The 19,144-nt window shown below is 40.0% G+C and overlaps 2 protein-coding genes across 2 annotated transcripts in view; one reads left to right on the top strand and one right to left on the bottom strand.

Moving 5' to 3' along the window:
• The first annotated feature begins 1,089 nt into the window (after positions 1 to 1,089).
• LOC147309654 (E3 ubiquitin-protein ligase RNF14-like) lies at positions 1,090 to 7,509 on the top strand. Its single transcript, XM_086268709.1, has 8 exons — positions 1,090 to 1,339; positions 1,800 to 1,930; positions 2,052 to 2,451; positions 5,212 to 5,759; positions 5,945 to 6,023; positions 6,164 to 6,373; positions 6,836 to 7,002; positions 7,090 to 7,509. Exons 1-8 carry the CDS (start codon positions 1,186 to 1,188, stop codon positions 7,222 to 7,224), a joined length of 1,824 nt encoding a protein of 607 aa, XP_086124835.1. The 5' UTR covers positions 1,090 to 1,185; the 3' UTR covers positions 7,225 to 7,509.
• zmat3 (zinc finger, matrin-type 3) overlaps positions 7,157 to 19,144 on the bottom strand; it is a 23,896-nt gene continuing 11,908 nt past the window's right edge. The window contains exon 6 of the mRNA XM_086268708.1: positions 7,157 to 18,168. Coding sequence (XP_086124834.1) covers positions 17,960 to 18,168 — 209 coding nt within the window. The 3' untranslated portion in view covers positions 7,157 to 17,959. The remainder of the gene's footprint in view (positions 18,169 to 19,144) is intronic.

The following is a 19,144-nucleotide window of genomic DNA, read 5'->3' as shown; positions in this document are numbered from 1 at the left end:
AAAAAATGAGGTCACTGTCTTGTCAAAATAAATGTTTTTGCCCATGTTCTTCATTCCCATGATAATATCTGGCTGAGTGTTTCATGAGAAAGGTGAAGCATGACAGTTATGCCACATGTGGTCTATCAAAGTTCAGTCTATGATGAGGAACAAGGGTATAGATGACAGTTTAAAAAACAGCAAATGGACCTTAGATTAAATTTTTATAGTTAACGTCATTCTAATGAATATGATGATAGCTTCTGTTTTTCACTTAGCCAGTCTGCGCAGTTCTTGTTACTTATACATTCATGAAGTATTAAAGGCTCGCCTTACTGTCAGTGAAAGTAGCATCACAAATAATTCGTGTCTCATTAGATTTGTGTCTTCCTGGTTTCAAACTGGGGATCTCTCACGCATTAGCCTGAATTGTGAACCGTAACACTAATGGAACAACTTTCTATAGGAAAAAATCAAACCCTGAATATTTCATTATAAGTAACTTTTCTTTAGCACCACCCTTAGGTTGTAATATATGCCTACTGACTGGGGAGATAAGTGTTATGTCTTCCTCACTTTAGAGCCTGACTAGATTTTATTTAGGTGTTGCTATCACAAATCATGATCCTGAGGGTTAAAAACAAAACAAAAGCTGGAGCAGCTCTTTTTCCCCACTCTCAAGACCATCCATTGTGTCATGAATAGGACAGAAACTCCACTGTTATCCCTAAATCTGAGATCCAACTAATGGATGGACTCTTCTCTTCAGCATCTGAATATATAATTTTATGTCACATCTTAATCGCAAAATAACTCTCCATGTCGGTTATTTTGCATTTGATACACCAAATAAATAGACTCAAAAAATCATTTTGTAAAATCCCTGTTTGGATGCATCATTCAGACATTCCCAGTAACATCATAACACAGACTATTTGTGCAAAGAAAGGCTCATTAAAGGCTTGTAATGATACATGCTGAATTGCCTGTTAGACTGGTTTTCATCAGCAGCAGGTTTACAGTAGGCTGAGGTTGCTGCCTGTACTTTGTTTCCTACGTCATCATACGCTGATGAGTCAGAGGGACGGACAAACAAGGACCAGGAACAGGCTGGTGTGACCCAGAGTCACCTCAGCCTCAACAAGAAGCAGGAAAACGTATTCAGAGAAGGAAGGCTTCTTACAAAACCAGACCGAGGAGAAAGAGATGACCGAGGACTTGGAGGAGCAGGAAGACGAGCTGCTCGCTCTCCAGAGTATCTTTGATGCGGACGAGTTTGTTCGGGACGAGTCGAAGTCTGCCGGAGAAATCCGAGTATGTGTCGAGCTTCCTGTCGGCTTCAGCGTGGCTCTCAGAGAGGGTAAATCAGAGGCGCCGGGGTTGTCAAACACGCGACTGCTGGACCGAAAAGGTCCAACCTGCATGTTTTTGGAAAATGTTGGTTTGGAATATTAGGAAGCACCTTTACTGGTACAGCCTTAATCATCTACTTAAGATAAAAATGGGTTTTATGTAGCCAATGATGTAAAATGAGTTAAACACTTGTTCTGCATTAGGCGAGCCCGTAACAATGTAATGAGCATGTTTTTGTTGGCCTTAAATGGGAAGTATGGTGTATGAATTAAATATATCTATATTAAATATACCTTTGAACAGCTTAATGTCATCAAGCATCATTTATAGCTTTTGCTATTTGAGTTCATGTGACAGAATATATCAAATATTTTCTGTCGAATACACCCAAATTATTTAAAAACAAATAAACAAACATTACAGAAAGAGATTAGTTCATCTGATGAGCTCGTATTTTTCTTTCTAAGGTGAAAGTCTGCGTCAGTATGATATTTCCTTCCTTCCACCGCTGCTTTTGAACTTTGGGCTTCCTGAAGACTACCCTTCCTCCTCCCCTCCCTCCTTCAGCCTCACCTGCAGCTGGCTGACTCACACACAGGTAATCAGCAGTCAAGTCATTGTTGGTCACATGTTCAGCCTGCCAGTGTGTGAGAGGTTCACAGGACATTGTAGAGGCTCAGTAAAGATGACAACAATCTATTCTCCCTCTCCCTCCACAGTTGGCTGCACTGCGTGCTCATCTCGCTGATCTCTATGAGGCCACTGGGGGAGCTGTGGTGCTCTTCTCCTGGGTGCAGTTTCTCAGAGAAGACGCTCTGAGGTTCCTGAACATCCACAGTAAGCTGGATCTTCCTCCTGATGAACGCAGCACCCTGCATTATAACCAGGACCAACACGATGCTGAACTCTCAGAACCAAAGAACAATTCAGAGCCAGAGTTCTCTGTACCATCCTCGGAAGTTCAGGAGAATCCTTCAGACGGGAGCAGCGCAGACTCTCAGGGAGCTTCGGCTTTAGACTCCTGCAAGCATGACCAGAATGATCTGAACTCTCACCAGAGCCAGAGTGATCTAACCTCAGATTATCAAAGAGCTCTTTCTCCAGAGCCTGCAAGGCAAGGCAAGGCAAGGCAAGTTTATTTGTATAGCACAATTCAACAACAAGGTGATTCAAAGTGCTTTACAGAGACATTAGAAACAAGAACAAATAAAAAGCATGATTTAAAATTGATTAAAACAAGCAAATAAACTAACTAACTAATTAACAAACAAACAAACAAACAAACAAACAAAACAGTATATAAAATCAAAACAGATAAAATCAGAACAGTAGATAAAATCAGTAGTTAAATGTAAGTTTTGAAATTTAAGCTTAAAGTGTGGATTTGGTGCTTTATTCAAATGCAGCTGAGAACAGGTGAGTCTTCAACCTGGATTTAAATAAACTGAGTGTTTCAGCTGATCTGAGGCTTTCTGGGAGTTTGTTCCAGATATAAGGAGCATAAAAGCTGAATGCAGCTTCTCCGTGTCTGGTTCTGACTCTGGGAACTGATAAAAGACCGGATCCAGATGACCTGAGGGATCTGGATGGTTCATACTGGGTCAGGAGGTCATTGATGTATTTTGGTCCTAAACCATTCAGAGCTTTATAGGCCAGCATCAGAACTTTAAAGTCTATCCTCTGACGGACAGGCAGCCAGTGTAAGGACCTCAGAGCTGGACTGATGTGGTCCACTTTTTTGGTCTTAGTGAGGACTCGAGCAGCAGAGTTCTGAATGAGCTGTAGTTGTCTGACTGATTTTTTAGGTAGACCTGTAAAGATGCTGTTACAGTAATCAAGCCTACTAAAGATGAATGCATGGACTAGTTTTTCCAGGTCCTGTTGAGACATCAGATCTTTTATCCTTGATATATTCTTGAGGTGATAGTAAGCTGACTTTGTTATTGTCTTAATGTGTTTTTCTAAGTTTAGGTCTGCATCCATCACTACACCCAAATTTCTCGCCTGGTTTGTGGTTTTTAGATGTATAGATTGAAGTTCTCTGGTGACCTGTAATCGTTTTTCTTTGGCGCCAAAGACTATTACCTCAGTTTTGTTTTTGTTTAGCTGGAGAAAATTGTGGCACAACCAGTCATTGATTTCCTCAATGCATTTACCAAGAGCCTGTACAGGGCCTCGGTCTCCTGGTGACATTGTGATATATATTTGTGTGTCATCTGCATAGCTGTGATAGTTTATTTTGTTGTTGTTTATAATCTGTGCCAGTGGGAGCGTGTAGATGTTAAACAGAAGGGGTCCCAAGATGGAACCTTGGGGAACTCCACATGTGATACTTGTCTGCTCAGATGTGAAGTTACCTATTGATACAAAGTATTTCCTGTTTTCTACGTATGTTTTGAACCAGTTTAGTACAGTTCCTGAAAGACCTGTCCAGTTCTCCAGTCGTTTGAGTAATATGTTGTGGTCAACTGTATCAAATGCTGCACTGAGATCCAGTAAAACTAGGACTGACATTTTTCCACTGTCTGTATTCAGACATATGTCATTAAACACTTTGGTCAGAGCGGTTTCAGTGCTGTGGTTCTGTCTAAAACCTGACTGGAAGGCATCGTAGCAGTTATTCTGTTTTAAGAAGTAACTGAGCTGTTGAGAAACTGCTTTTTCAATGATCTTACTTAAAAACGGGAGATTTGAGATCGGCCTGTAGTTGTTCATTTGTGTCTTGTCAAGATTGTCCTTTTTCAGTATAGGTTTGATTACAGCAGTTTTTAGTGATTCTGGAAACACACCTGATAATAAAGAAAAGTTGACGATCTGTAACAGGTCTGACTCTAAAGTCTTTGAGACCTTTTTGAAAAAACTTGTTGGCAGGACATCTAAACAGCAGGAGGAGGAGTTCAGTTTACCTAAGATGTCCTCCAGGTCTTTGCTGTTAATAGGTTGAAACTGTTTCATGGTGTTTAAACAGTTTTTTGGTGGACACAGTACATATCCTGGATCTGCTGTTGATGTACCAATTGCTTGTCTAATTTTTTGGATTTTTTCAGTGAAGAATTTGGCAAAGTCATTGCAGGCCATGGTCGAATGAAGTTCAGCTGCCACTGACACAGGAGGGTTTGTTAGCCTGTCAACTGTAGAAAATAAGACCCGAGCATTATGGCTGTTTTTAGTGATGATGTCAGAGAAGTAGGACCTCCTTGCATTCCTCAGTTGTAAATTATAATTGTGAAGTTTCTCTTTATAAATGTCATAATGAACCTGGAGGTTTGTTTTTCTCCATCTGCGCTCAGCTTTCCTACACTCTCTTTTTTCTTTTTTCACCAGTGTGGAGTTTCTCCATGGAGACTTTTTCCTTCCAGAGATAACCTTCACCTTAATGGGAGCAATAGTGTCCATTACATTTAACATGTTAGCATTGAAGCTATTGACGAGCTCATTGACTGACCCTCTGGGCAGGTCAGGTGTTAATGGGAAGACCTGGTTAAAAATTACACTACTGTGTTCAGTTATACACCGTTTTGTGATCACTGTTGTTGATATATCTGTGTGGGCTGAGATTTTACTTTCAAAGAAAACACAGTAATGATCAGACAGGCCCACATCAGACACAGTAACCTTTGAAATGCTCAGGCCTTTGGAGATCAGTAGGTCAAGAGTGTGTCCTCTATTATGTGTGGCCTCTGTTACATGCTGAGTCAGCCCAAAGTTGCCCAGAGTGTTACTCAGGTCTTTAGTCCCTTTGTCCTGAGGGTTGTCCACATGAATGTTAAAATCCCCAACAATAATTACACAGTCGAAATCAACACAGATCACAGACAGCAGTTCACTGAGGTCATTAAAAAAGTCTGTGCAGTATTTGGGAGGCCTGTAAACATTAAGAAACACTCCAAAACCAAACCACACACACTCCAGATGTGACAATCCTCCAAGCCTCAGAGTTTAATGTTGATCTCCAGGATGATCTTTCTTCATCTGCAGAGAAATCCAAGCATCATCAAAGTGTCCGGGAAGATTTCTTAAATGAAGGAGATGCTTCTCTCTCATCGCTGCTTCCCTCCACCTCCTCAGGCACGTTAGATCCAAGTGAACTTGGAGCTGCTTCTCTGCCGGTCCAGCCCACAGATTCTCCTCAGAGTGAGGAGCAAACCCTCTCTGGTCTCTTTTTATCTCCATCACAGACTCTGCTGTCCCACATTTTGATCTATGATGCGGCCCAGAAACACAAAGTGTTTGCCACCACTTTCTTTGACTGCGGGGTTTGTTTTATGGGCCGGCTCGGGTCCGAGTGCGTGAAGCTGTCACCGTGTGGCCACGTCTTCTGCCGGGCCTGTCTCTGCGAGTTCTGTACGGTTCAGATCACAGAGGGGAACGTCCGGGGTGTCACCTGTCCTCAGGCAGACTGCGCTGGTGCCCCTACACCTGCACAGGTAGAAGCTACACGCAGCCTTCAACCTGCAGAATGGTTTCAACAACTGTAGTGTTTGGTCCTTTTATCTAATATCAAAACACATTTTAAAAGCTGTTAAAAATAGCTACAGGTAGAAGGATCAAGCACAGAGGAATTTCGGCCTCACTTTGTGTCTCTGCTTTTTCGTCTCTGTTGTGTTTGTAGGTGCAGAGTCTGGTAGGGGAGAAGCTGTTCAGCCGCTATGACCGTCTCCTGCTGCAGAACACTTTGGACAGCATGTCTGGTCTGTTTCTATTGCTGTTAAACTGAGTGTGTCGTAAAGTTTTTCATACACTGATTGGAATGTATTTATTACATTTCTGTATTAGACCAGACAGAAAGAACATCTTTAGCTCTTTTTCAATAAATGTTTTTGTCTCGCAGATGTGACGTACTGTCCTCGAACATCCTGTGGCTCTGCTGTTATTTTGGAGAAGTCCAGCAATGCAGTGCTTTGCTCTGAGTGCAGCTTTGCCTTCTGCGTCACGTGCAGAATGACCTACCATGGATTAGAAGAGTGTGAAACCAAGAAAAAACATGCAAGAGATGCATTGCACACCGCTTTAAAAAGCCTAGACTTGCCACAGTCACAAGGTACACAAAGGCACACTATTTCAATGACTATGTGGATATCTCTTATGTTTACTAAAAATCCAAGTATGTTTTTTAAACTGATAATTTTTTGGTGTACTGGTTATTAATGTTAAAATATTCAGTCACAGGACGAGTGGTGTGAATGTTGTCCTGTTTCAAAGAAAATCATAAAGTCAGTCATTTCAAAGCAGGAAGTACAAGAATCAACATAGAGATGTCCCAGTATTGTGTCTCGTGTCAGTGCAGGACTCAACAGCATCAATCCAAGTGCAGCAGCCTCTGTAGAGGTGTAAGATTACTTTACAGCACTTACAAGTCACGAATGCGACTGAAAAAAATATATTTATTTGATCCGATTCTAATAGTAGCACTTTGTTTGATTAATCTTTAACCCTACACTGAAGGCTTTTTGTGTGTTGATGCAAATGTTGTTTTGTGCTCTGTGCTATCTGTGTCTCTCAGAGGGGTTGAGTGCTCTCTTGAATGACTATAAACATGGCAGTAAGGAGAGGAAACGCCTGCTGGTGAGCAGATATGGTAACATGCTGGTAATGCTGGAAAGTAATCTGAATGACACCTGGTTGGCCAACAACAGCAGATGCTGTCCTCACTGCTTCAGCAGAATCGAGGTATTTAGTCATGTGCGCACGGAGAGTTTCTGGCTGTTTTGAAGTCATGTGACTTTGCCTGCTCACGTGTTGTGTTTCATGTTGCAGAAGAATGGAGGATGTGACCACATGTTATGCACTCAGTGTGGACAGGACTTCAGTTGGTGCTGCGCTCTCAGACTGACAACAAAAAATGGAAAAACGCACTTACAAGAATATGTCTGTGAGAACCACCGAAAATAGCCTCCCAGTGCTTCCGCTACTTTCACCAGCAGCCCATCATTTTGTCACATTAAAATCAGTTTTATTTAAAAAGATTAAAAGAGAAATGAGATCTGATTGAAACAAAAAACAGAAATTTACATCCTGTGAAGTGTTTTGACCCAGACATGTCATACTGTATCATGGTCAGCAGAGGGCGCTAAACAACAAGAATGACAAAGCAGTAACATGACAAGTTCCTTTTGGTAACTTTAGAAAAGCTAATATGTAAAACAGTCTGTTTGTTTGTTATTTTCAATAAATTGATACATGAATTTAACAAATGATGAACTGATTTATTTAACCTGGATGCTATAAAAACACTTCAGGAAAATATCCTCTGTAAAACTATACAATAGCAAACCTGTAATGTAGAATATCTTATACACATATTTCTATATGAGACGTTCTTGCAGCTGTTTCTTAGATTCTCTGAGATCTACAGTGTACATATTAATTATTAATCTTCGTCTACTCTTTTTTGACTTAACCTCATGTTTTATCACTGTTGCATATGTAAAATCACAGCATAAGGTCCTCACTATGTGCCTGTAAAACATGTTCTCCCTAGTTATAATTGTAGCTCATTGTTGTCTTCACTGTCAGTAAACCCACTGTTTTTGTTTTTCAAGTAATGTATAAAGCGTGTGGTTGTAATTACTACCTATAGCCACAGTTCCAGCAGTCTGGAAAAAGCCTTTTTTACTCCAAAAGATTAAGTTAAGATTCATTAAATAATTAAATAAATGTGTAATTCATTCATTAAAATGATAAATGAAAAATATATATGAATACACAATTAAATGTCAATTCATTTCATTTAAAAGATAATTATTTATTTCAAATTTTAATAAATTAAAGACGCTACTTTCTTTACTTACTTTTTGATTCATGTATTTGTTTAATTCATTTTGGCACATGTGGGTCTCAAGACTCATGCACACATTTTCTTTTATTATTAAATCATCCGGTTCATACCAGACCATTAGAATATTGTGTCTGACACCTCCAATTTTGTGTAATATCAAGGCTACACTAATAGAGATTGGTTAATATGTGTTTACAATCATTACGGCGTGCCATGATGATCTGGTTTAATCTCTAATGGTGCCTTAGGAACAAACAGGTCGAGAACAGTAGTCTGTAAGCAGGTTAAAAGGCTCATAGCGGTCCTGTATACTTCATTTCTACAGAGGTCAGTCTGTGTAGCAGATAGTGGCGAAGAAGAGAAAAGCTTATAACCCTTGAACTGCATGTCTCATTTCCCTTGCAGCAGCAGGCTACAGGTAGATCCTGAACATTTGGCTTCTTCACACTCACCAACTTCCTGTTTTGAAACGTCCCCCTCCATTCTTGCACTGTTCTGTCACAACACTGGAACAAAGACCACTGCTGCATACAACTGGAAATCTACAGATGTCTCGTATATCAGGCCAGCATGTTTGACTTTCTGTGTCTCTTCCAGGAAAATCCTGCTTCCACCCCAGGGGGAGGTCATCACTTCCTCATAAATGTCTAAACAACACTTTGCTTTTCTAAGGCAAACTGTTGCAGCAGGAGCCCTGGCCTGGAACTCCTGCTGCACTTGTACTTGACAAGCCTCTTGGTGGTTCTTCTGAGAGAAAAACAGCAAATGAAGAGGCACTCAGAAAATAATCATGTCAAGGACTATAAAAGACAAGTTATATGTTTCTACTGAACTATGGAGAGCAGTCATTTAACAAAACAATCTCAAATAAAATGAAGAGAAGGACTGCATGGTGAGTAAATAATACAGAAATCTTCTTTCCTGGAACTGAACAGGTAAAAAAATAAATCAGGTGAGGACAATGGAGGCAACACAGACCTCAAAATGACACCCTGGACAGGTCACCAGATAACACAAAGAGACAGACTAACTGCATGTCTGCATGAAGCCCGAGTACCCAGGGAGAACCCACACAAGCACAGGAGAACATGCAAACTCCATACAAAAAGGCCCCGGTGAGATGGTGGAGTCTAACCCCTTCTTGCTGTGAGGCAACGGCTCATTTCATTTTTTAATCTTCTTCACATAGAACAATTAGCAGATGTTATAACTGACATGTATTACAACTCTGGGACAATATGAGATCAAGGAAGAAGCTGGCAGTTGACTTTATGCATTTGTAAACAAAGAAGAAATTGTCACTGTGACAACTTTAACCCCTTGCATTGGGGATTTTGTATATTATTTATTTATTTATAGTTTTATTATTACATAAAAATATAATATAAAGCATCATGAATTCATACCAACAATGACTTCTCTGTGTCTTTTGTAAACTTCATTAGTCCTGCCCGCATTCAGTTCCAGTAATTCTGCAGATACCTACCTTTAGTCGCACCAGATTTGTGTTACTTCCTTTATAATTACAGACTTTCTGCTGTTATTCGTGCAGAAAAGGTAAAAAGAAATGCATATACAGTGCAGCACAAGTCTTGAGTCATGCCTCATTTCTTAATATTTTGCTAGAAATATGGGACACAGGTGCGCTGATTCATTAAAACACCTGCAAATATGTTGTGTATTTTAATCATGCTTCAATAATATTGAGGTCTGTCAACTGGCGAGGCCAGTTCATTGAATTTAATTACTGATGAGGCTTTCATGGATCATCTGCAGCCCCAGATATATCTCTCAGGTCTTTGCTGCATTTATTTTATGTTGTGGACATGACTTTCAGGTAATGATCATCTGCTGTAGACAGTTTTTAGGCTTCCTGCATCTTCTTTTGTCCTCCATTAGCCCAGTTTCCTCAATTTCTTTGAGAACACACTGCACACCATGCTGTGATTAGTCAGTTTTTCAGTAGTAGTAGTTTCAAAGTTGTCCAAAGGATAGCTTTGAAAAAAAAGCCTGGAGAACTGTTGCTGGAGACCACTTTAAAACTGACATGAAAGGCTGGCTCCTTGGAAGCAAAACATTAAAGAGAGGGGTTGCTAAAGACTTTTGCACAGTACTGCATGCACACATCAGAACCAAAGACCAATAACAGCCCTGAGTGATGGTTGTTGTTTCAGTCAGATTCATATTGATGTCTCACTGAGCTGACTGTCAGACGTGTGCTGAGCTGTCAGTTTGAAGCAAATCCCTCTTGAGTCTTCTAGGACCACTGATGCAATGATGTGAAGTAGCACTGCATAGCCTTGCATTTACCATAATGAATTGTAAATATCGCTGTTTTAATGCAGAGTAAAACTTTTTTAAAAAACGCCATTTTATAAATCATTATAACAAAAAATAACAAAAAACAAAAGAACGAACAGATCAAATGGCCATCCCATCCTTGATGAAAGCTAACGACTTGTGCTAACGGCCTGTGCACCACATTTCCGGCAATCTGTTCATACTTTTTTTGTGATATCCCGCTGACAGATAAACAATACCAGGGGCGCAGAAACAGCTTTCCTGGCAGAAGTAATATCAAGGATAGTGAGTAAGGCCTGGTTATCAGTGCAGTGGAAACTAGGCTATGGAGGAGCGTCTTCTCCCTGTGAGTCAATAACAGCATCAACTAACAGAACATTTATTTCCCCTGGAGCGGTAGGAGCTGGGTCGTGGAAGAGAAAGCTTGAGACATGAATTCACTGTAATAATTATTAGCTTAGATCCATTATAGTGATCGCCACATTTATTCAGACCCCCCCCCCAAACGCACACACACACACACACACAGAAGTTGTTCAGGCATCCATTTAGTCAGTCAGTGGTATATTGGCAACACTCTTCAGAGGCACTAAAAGTATGCTGAGGTTTTCAAGGAGATTACAGGAGCATTATGGGAGGTTTGGGGGACCCCACACTATAAATGAAGGTGTGTGTGTGGGGTGTGTGAAAGATCTTCTTAAAAATAAGTTTTCCCCAAGGCTTACAAAAGCTAAAGGTCAAGAAAGACCCTTAACTGTGTGTGGTTTCATTGGGAGTTATGGGCTGTAACCACAGTCTGGAACTGATGTGTACTCAGAGTGCTGTCAGTGTGAGCTGTTAGGAAGCCGTCAGAGTAGAGAGCTGCAGAAAACTGTGATTAAAAGTAGTTTGGCAAAAATGTAGTTCCACTACATAAGTCAGTCTAAAATCACAAAAAGCATGAAGGAGACTGTGTGCACAGCAGCGTGTGTGTGTAGTAATTAGTGAGTTTTAGAGGTGTTGGGTTACGGAGCTTGAACAGAGCCTGGGGAGCTGTTTGTATGTTGGGCTAATTTAATTACCTCTTGGATCTATAGCACAGACACAAGAGTTGAATCAAAGTCTCAGAATGAAAGTTAAAAAAATAATAATAATAAAAAAAAGCACTCACAAAACTTTTACTGTCTCTGGAAATCCAGCTGTAAAAACAAGTAGAAATGTCTCTCATTTTTTGTGAAGAATCCTTATTATGTGTTTGTTGCCCTCATTTGAAAATCAATGGCGTAGTACCACTGGTGAGCATGGCTAACTAATCCCGACTGTGTGCCTGTATGTGTAGCTAAACTGAAAAAGTGTTTCAGATCATGGTAAGCCATCCATTTGGATCTAGTTCTATCCAGACACCTGACCTGACCTGACCTGAGCAAACTGTTCTGTGCCCATTAACATGGTGTCTTTAAAATTAGACACTCCAGTTCACCTAATTCTGCAGTCACATCAGTAAAACCAAAGAAAACACTATGGAAATAGAAAAAACGCAGCAAAACCTTAACAAAAAAGGGGGAAGCAGTTTGAAGGGGTTTCGAGGAGACAATAACGTGATGGACCAACTGCAGAAGTGACCAGCTAACAATAAAAGCTAATAGCCAACATGCAGCTACAGTGTTATATGAGTCATTCAATTAAACACACATTACTTGGATCTTTTTCTCCCTCATAAGAATCCTTCACTTCTTGTAAACAGGTCTCACTGCAGTCTTTCACATGTTTCTGATTTCTGTCACTTCTTCAGATCTTCGGTCATGTTCTTGTCTTCCCAAAAACACTTCCGTTGTGAATTTTTACAGTTTTTTTCTATTGGTGTTTTATTCAACATTTGTGTGTTTTGTGTGCTTTTGTATTATTTTTTTCTATTTGCTGTTGATTTCCTAACTTGCAGGGCATTTGACCTTTCTGGCCCATATGGAAAAGGAATAGAAAAAACTTATAAAAGACTTGCATCAGATGGGGCCTACTTCATATAGTGAATCATATAAGGCTTATATGATTTACACATAAAAGTGGCCACTTTCATATATTGTTTTAGGAAGTATCCAAAACATACAGGTTTCATTTATACAATTTTTCTAGGGATCTTATATCTGTTTTCACTCTTGTATGCTTTTCATTTAAACACAGATACAAACTTAATAAGATTAATATATATATAACTTTTCCATATAGGGGGGCCACCATATAATTCAGCATGAAAAGCAGAATTTGAGTCAAGGGTTTCTACCTAACCGCACAGTGTTGCCCATCTACCCTCATCTGCTCAGTCCAACAGTCCAGCGCATGGATAAAACACAGAAATGACAAATATCACACACATTTGCAACAGCTTGGCTTCTCACCTCGTAGATTTTAGCATAAGGAGTTCATTAGAGGCAAATAATGACAACAAAGACTAAACAACATATGGTAGAACACATTTTCTAAATAAACATCAGTGTATTTTTATATTCACTGCAAACGTGGGATTTTTTTTTCCAGTACCATTTTGCAGATTCCTCACAGCACACAGACATTTCCAAACAACCAGCTGTGTAAACGTCATTAAATACTCCTGAACAGCAGCCTTATAGTCTCAGCCTGTGGTAGAAAGATCTTAACAGTTATTAGGTATGACTGTACTCATGCACAAAATAAACCAGATACATTTTATACAGTGCGATACGTAACACACTCTGTCATTTACTGCGAAGCACTGAAGTTTAACTTATTAACCTGTGCTGCTGAAGTAGAGCCGCAAATAGATAAGTGAAACCAATAATTATTAAGTATATTGTACTCACATTCTCTATAGTTTCTAACAAGTAAACATAGAATAGAAATGGATACAGTGCCCCAGATAGTAACTGTTTCAGCACATTAACATACTAAATAATAACTAAACAGTCCAATTTAAATCATTTGTACTGGTTAATGGACATATGTTGATGTAAATACATTTATTTCCCACAGTGCTTTTATTTATTTACGTTTTTGGCCTTTGTCTGTGTGAAACATTTGTCCAATTAATAGAAATCCTCTGATGCAAAAACCCCAAAAGGCAAACAACAAAAAAACAACATAAAAACGTTTCAGCGCTACAATATCCTTCCAAAAATAGTCTTGTGTAAAAGGATCACTTAACTGGTGGGCTGCTGTGTTTCAGCTCATTAAGTGCAAATTGTGTTTGCCACGTTTTTTCAGGCTTAATCGTTTATTTTCAGCAAGACCCTTCTGCTTCTGAGATTTTCCTGCTACGCAATAATTTTGTCATTTTTTAAGCTCTTGAAAAGAAAACAGACGTTTTAGAATCAAATGTTGATTACAAACACTTTAAGTCCTTGTAAATCCTCTTGAGGCCCGACTCGTGTGACATATCGATCGGTGCGTGCACACTGACACAGATTGGTTCCTATTATTTCCTGTGCACGCTGCCCTTTGTACCTGGAGCTAACGCCAACCTTTCTACAATACTAGATAATTAGCTTGGCATCACCTACGACGTGCGCTTATGCAAATTAGTCTGTTTCAATGCTCCTGGATGCAATTAGACCTGTAAACACTCAGAGCAACGTGTGGCGTCATGTTGAGGGAAAAATGTAAAGTGATTACAGCGTTCAGAGGGGTGAGTCGGTGCATCAAACTCGCCCTGTAGTTGATAACCAGCTGTAATTGGACTGGCACAGACAAGATCAGGTGGAAATCTATTTGAAAGTTGGGGGATGGCAGACGCATTCTGCCAGAGCAAATTAAACATTAGCTCCAAGATTTCAATTCAATTCAGTTCCGTTTAAGTTTGTTTATATAGTGCCAAATCACAACTGTTGTGACATTTTATTTATCCCTTAGAAGCCTACCTGAAGCTCTTTCTGTCAAATTTCAGGACTGCTTATAGAACAAAATGACTGGGTGTGCATCAGAGGTTAGTGATGGTGGTCTCTGCCTGTGCAGCTACCTTTGGAAAAACCTGCAAACTGTTCTAATGGTCATCAACCACGTCTTTCCTGATGTACACTGAGGTGTCAAAACTCAACATGAAGGGAAGGTCATCAAATGTCATCTTTGTGGGGGGAAAACGACAGAGATCTCGCACACGTTGGCGGGAATATGCAGTTTTCCACTAGTTCACCTGCCACTGGCCCACGTGTGTCACGTATGCTGGTAGCCTACAGCCCACATGAAATTAACTTGATTGTGTGACCATGGGTTAATGTAAAGTTAATGAATAAGATGCAGAATAACAACAGTATGTGTAAGCGTAATAGCGCCATGATACCGATCCCTATCCGTCAAAGAATTCACCTCTACATCCCTGTGAGAGCCACATGATTCCCCCAGAAACAACCAGTACTTCACTTTGTGTTGGTTTTGACACAGACCAGGGATTTCTGGGGCATCTTGATGGCAGCTGATACTTTGCTGGTGTGTGGCACAAAGACAGGTTGCGTTTAATGTTTTTTAATGTCATCAATAGGTTGTGTGAGTTACAAATAATGCTGCCCATTTGCCATCTGAATTTATGGTAAATGGGCAGCATTTATACAGAAGTTACGCGACAAACTTACTATCAAACAAGGAAATATTAAGTATCAGTGCCTCATGTTAAGTGGTAAAAAGCCACAAAACAGGTGGAATTATCACAGAAAGGGGTCCAAACGCTCCACTATGAACATTTCTGTCTGGATCTTTAGGCTGTATTTGTAGGAGCCCACTAGCTTCCTGTGATCTCCTCGTTTTCTCCAGCTTATCATTTCCTGCACTTGCAGAAGGTTTTCAATAGCTGCACTGGAGTGTGACTCTCATTTTGAGTCCAAGAGCCTGTCAGCGTAATAAAAGGTAATGCTCCCAGCGCTTTCATGTAAGACAAAGCGTGTTATTTCTAGGAGGACGAGAGCTATTAACAGACTGCAACTCTGCCTCAACGCACAAGACTAGCTCACCCACGGCTTTTTGTTCCTGTTTCATTAAACTGTGCGGCAAGGTGGGCTAATAAATAGGCGAGCACTTTAATTTGAATGCCTTCTGCTTGTACGTCCCTCTAGCTCTGCCTTGCTGTTGCGTTTTAATCCCCAAAAATGCCACAGCGCTTTGTTCTCACAGTGCTATTCCCCCGAGCATCCTAGTGTGTGGTCAAGTGTGTGTATTTGTGCTCTGGAGACAAATATAAGATGTGAGCAGCTGCCTCTCCCTGCAGCAAACAAAGCCAAGCAAAGAGAAGGCCAGGATGCTGCTTTCAATTCCGCTTTCCAGCTCATCTAATTATATGAACTGATCAGACTGATTTAATTACTGAGGAATGGTTTTTTTCCGCAAAAGCAGATTTAAAGGGGAGGTTTTTCTTCTCTTTTCAATAACAAATTATTGATTTTTGAACACAGGTGTATGCTGATAATCTTTTTCTGTTACAATGGGGGGAAAGCACCGTTCTATTTTAAAGGATTAGTAAGAAGGGCTTTGAATGACAAGCTTTTCTGCTTGAATATGTACATTTTGTGACCCCTTCACTATCATTGATATCTGTGGCGAAGATCAGCATAAAAGACTCATTTTATTAGTACTTATTTTTTTAGCAATTTTAAATGTGACTATAGACTTTGAATGCCTTGTGACAACTTGCTGTGTTCGGCTCAGGACCATTAAACTGGAACAGTTAATCCAATTTAACTTCAATTATATAACTTTTTTTCCCCCAGAACGGGCTAAACACAGGAACACAGCTGGATCTCCTCGTATGTGGAAAAAGCAACACAAACAGGCCAAAGCAACACAAAATAAAACCATTGCGGCACAATCCGTGTTACTATTTAGCAGTCGTTGCACACACTGCAGTAAAACCTGCTTACGTTCCCTCTGGGAATCAAGACTGGGAGTATTAAATGACATGTCTCACAAGCAGAAACATCCAGGAGCGCTGCAATTTGCGAGTCAATTTGAAGTTTAGAGTTAAGTGCGTTCGGTTTGAAAGCGTTTGCGCGTTTGAGCGTTTTTCAAGAGGAAAATTTTGTCTTGTTCTCGTCATCAAAGCATGTTTCGCCCTTAGGGGCAGCCTCTGCTGGCACTCTGTTCTCCTTCCTTCCAAAGTAAAAACGATGAGACTAGCAGCTTTTTAACCATAACTGACGGTACCAGAGTTACTTACAAAGGCGCCATCCAAAGTGGTACGGAGGGCCTACAGTGAAATCCACACACAAACATACAGTGCTCAAAAAAGAAGACATTCACTCAGTGCACACTTACAAGATTCCTGATAGTTGTTAAATAGATTATGAGAGTTTACAAGAGATGGTGAGCTAACACTGATCAAATAATCAATAGGATTCATGTCTACTATAGTCTATTTACATCTATACTGCAATATTAAGAATATTTACATAACATTTGTGAATACAGAAAAATCCAATCAATGTGACAGATTGGTTTTTTACTATATTGCCAAAATGGCTAGCCAAAGCTTACTCTTTAGCCTAACTTCCTCCAAAGGCACCAGCAAGGCTTGCAAGAGCCTTCAGCCTGATACACACCTCAGGACAAGTAGGAAGTCAGCTAAGGCTCACAGTTTCATATAACACTGTTTCATTAGGTGAAGTTCATTGTGCTTATTTTTTAAATTAGCAAGTAGTGCTTTGGATTTTATTACATCTGTTTGGTTGTAAAGATGCTGAATTTGTGTCCCGTGTGGCTCTGTGGTTGTAAGTTTTCCCCTGCAGTCCCTGCTGCAGGACCTATAAAAAATACCTGCAGGGCTAAATGACTCGTAAGAGTTTAAAAAATCATCTCAAACTAAAACTTAGTAGTTGTTTTCCCAAGTTTTTGTAACATAAAGGAATTGCCCCCTCACTCAACCTTGTCTGCATTTTTGTACTTTTCAAGTTTTCTGCGTATCTTTGTCTTCGCTGAGGCTTCTTGAGCCTCTTCTCATGTCCACCTGACTTTCTGCCAAAAAAGCAAAACCCTGATTTCCCCTCTTTCAGATTTCTTTGCATTTCTTTTGCATTTACCTGTGCCCTGAGTCAGAATGTAACCCACTTAAAGCTTTGGAGGAACTGGAGCAGAAAGTATAAGAAAGGATAATGGCTTAAAAATGTAGTCTGATTCTGTGGCTAGAAAACAGATTTTTTTTTTGTTCAAAGTTTTAAGATTAAAAATCTACAATTTCCTCTGAATGTTATGAGCTGATTAAATACACACTTTCTAGAGCAATACAAGGATTAATGGAATCCAATTTTAGCCTCCTGTATCAGAGCAGATGCCACACGAAAAGCTGGGCTGTCTATCAGGAAATAGGGATCAAACTGTCAACCCTGCACTTTGTGGACAATCTGATCTACCACCTGAGCCACAACCAGCCACCTCTATTTATATATTTCCTATCAAATTGAAAGATTATGTGTTTAATCCATACACCAAATAAAGTGCAAAAAGATCTTGATGTAATCACTCCACTAAATATGCTCTTCAAAAGTATGGCAGTATTTTCAGTTTCCTGCCCTGCGTTCTTGTACTCTTTACATGTTCTCTTTCCTTCCCCTCTTGTGTCTCTTAGCTGTAGCCGAGGTTCTCCATCTCATGGCGGTATCTTAGCTCCGACACTTTTGCTTTGTGCTGCTTGCTCTCCAAATGCTGCCTGAAGTCCGTCTCCTGCTCGGCTCCGCAGTTGCACATGGAGCAGTAGAACTGTCCGCTGGGAGTCACGCACATGGCCAAGTCCCGGGGGATGCGCTGCCTCGGTCTGGGGTTGTAGTACGGCCCTGAGGGAGAGAAAGAGAGATTACAGAGATGAGATGGATGGCTGCTAACTGTTATTTTTAAGAGATGTTTTATTGCAGAGGGAAGTCACAATACAGTGCCAAGGGTCCAACTTTAGGTTTCAACTAGTGCCTTATACAGTGGCAAAATGAGATGATAATCAACTAGAACATCTTTAATGAAATACTAAAGAAACCCATCCTAGCACTAGAATAACATGGACAAAGGTGGTTTACATCTCGCTGGCACGTACCAGCATGGTAACTTATGCTTTCAGCCTAACCTGCTCCAGTGATGGTTACAGTATGTTTCATACTAGAGCTCACTGGGTAAGAAACCACTGCACACTTACAAATCAGTTCTCTGTAAGACAGCCTCATCATTCCTGGAACTAAAATGTTTTAACGTCTCTACATTACCCCGATGAGCAGTAATGAAAACACATTTTTAGATGCAACTTTTCCCATTGATGCAAACAATTTTGCGTTTTTATTTTATAAGCAGTAACATATGACCCTGAAACAGGACACCTATTTGTACCTGCACATAGACTAAGCCTACATTTGAATTCTGTTGATTATTTCTTTAATCAGATCCTCCTGTTTCTTAATGACAGAGCTGTGATATTAAAAAGTACACAGTAAGCATTTGTGTTGGCTTTCACCAGACTTCAAATAAGCTAAACTTTATTAATACTGTAGCTTTTCTCAGAGTATATTTTCTTTGTTTCTTTGTAAAATCACTCCCTCTGTTGACAGTACACTTACCTATAATTGTGACTGGTTAGATGCGCCACAATAAAGTTTACATTTTTGATTCAGGTTAAAGGATGGACTGAACATAGGACAACTCACAATTCCTTCACTTTTTGTTTCTTTTTTTTGCTCATTTCTAACCAAAAAACCCAGCAAAACTATTAGGATTCCCATCCCTCATTATTAAGAAATGCTAGCATTTCTTGACTATGACTCTTATCTT

Source organism: Aulonocara sp. 'chitande type north' Nkhata Bay, linkage group LG17 (genome assembly GCF_057382095.1).
Source record: "Aulonocara sp. 'chitande type north' Nkhata Bay isolate Kocher_YH1m ecotype deep benthic linkage group LG17, A_spYH_male_GT1.1, whole genome shotgun sequence".
Lineage (NCBI taxonomy): Eukaryota > Metazoa > Chordata > Actinopteri > Cichliformes > Cichlidae > Aulonocara > Aulonocara sp. 'chitande type north' Nkhata Bay.
This window is presented reverse-complemented; position numbering and strand designations above follow the sequence as displayed.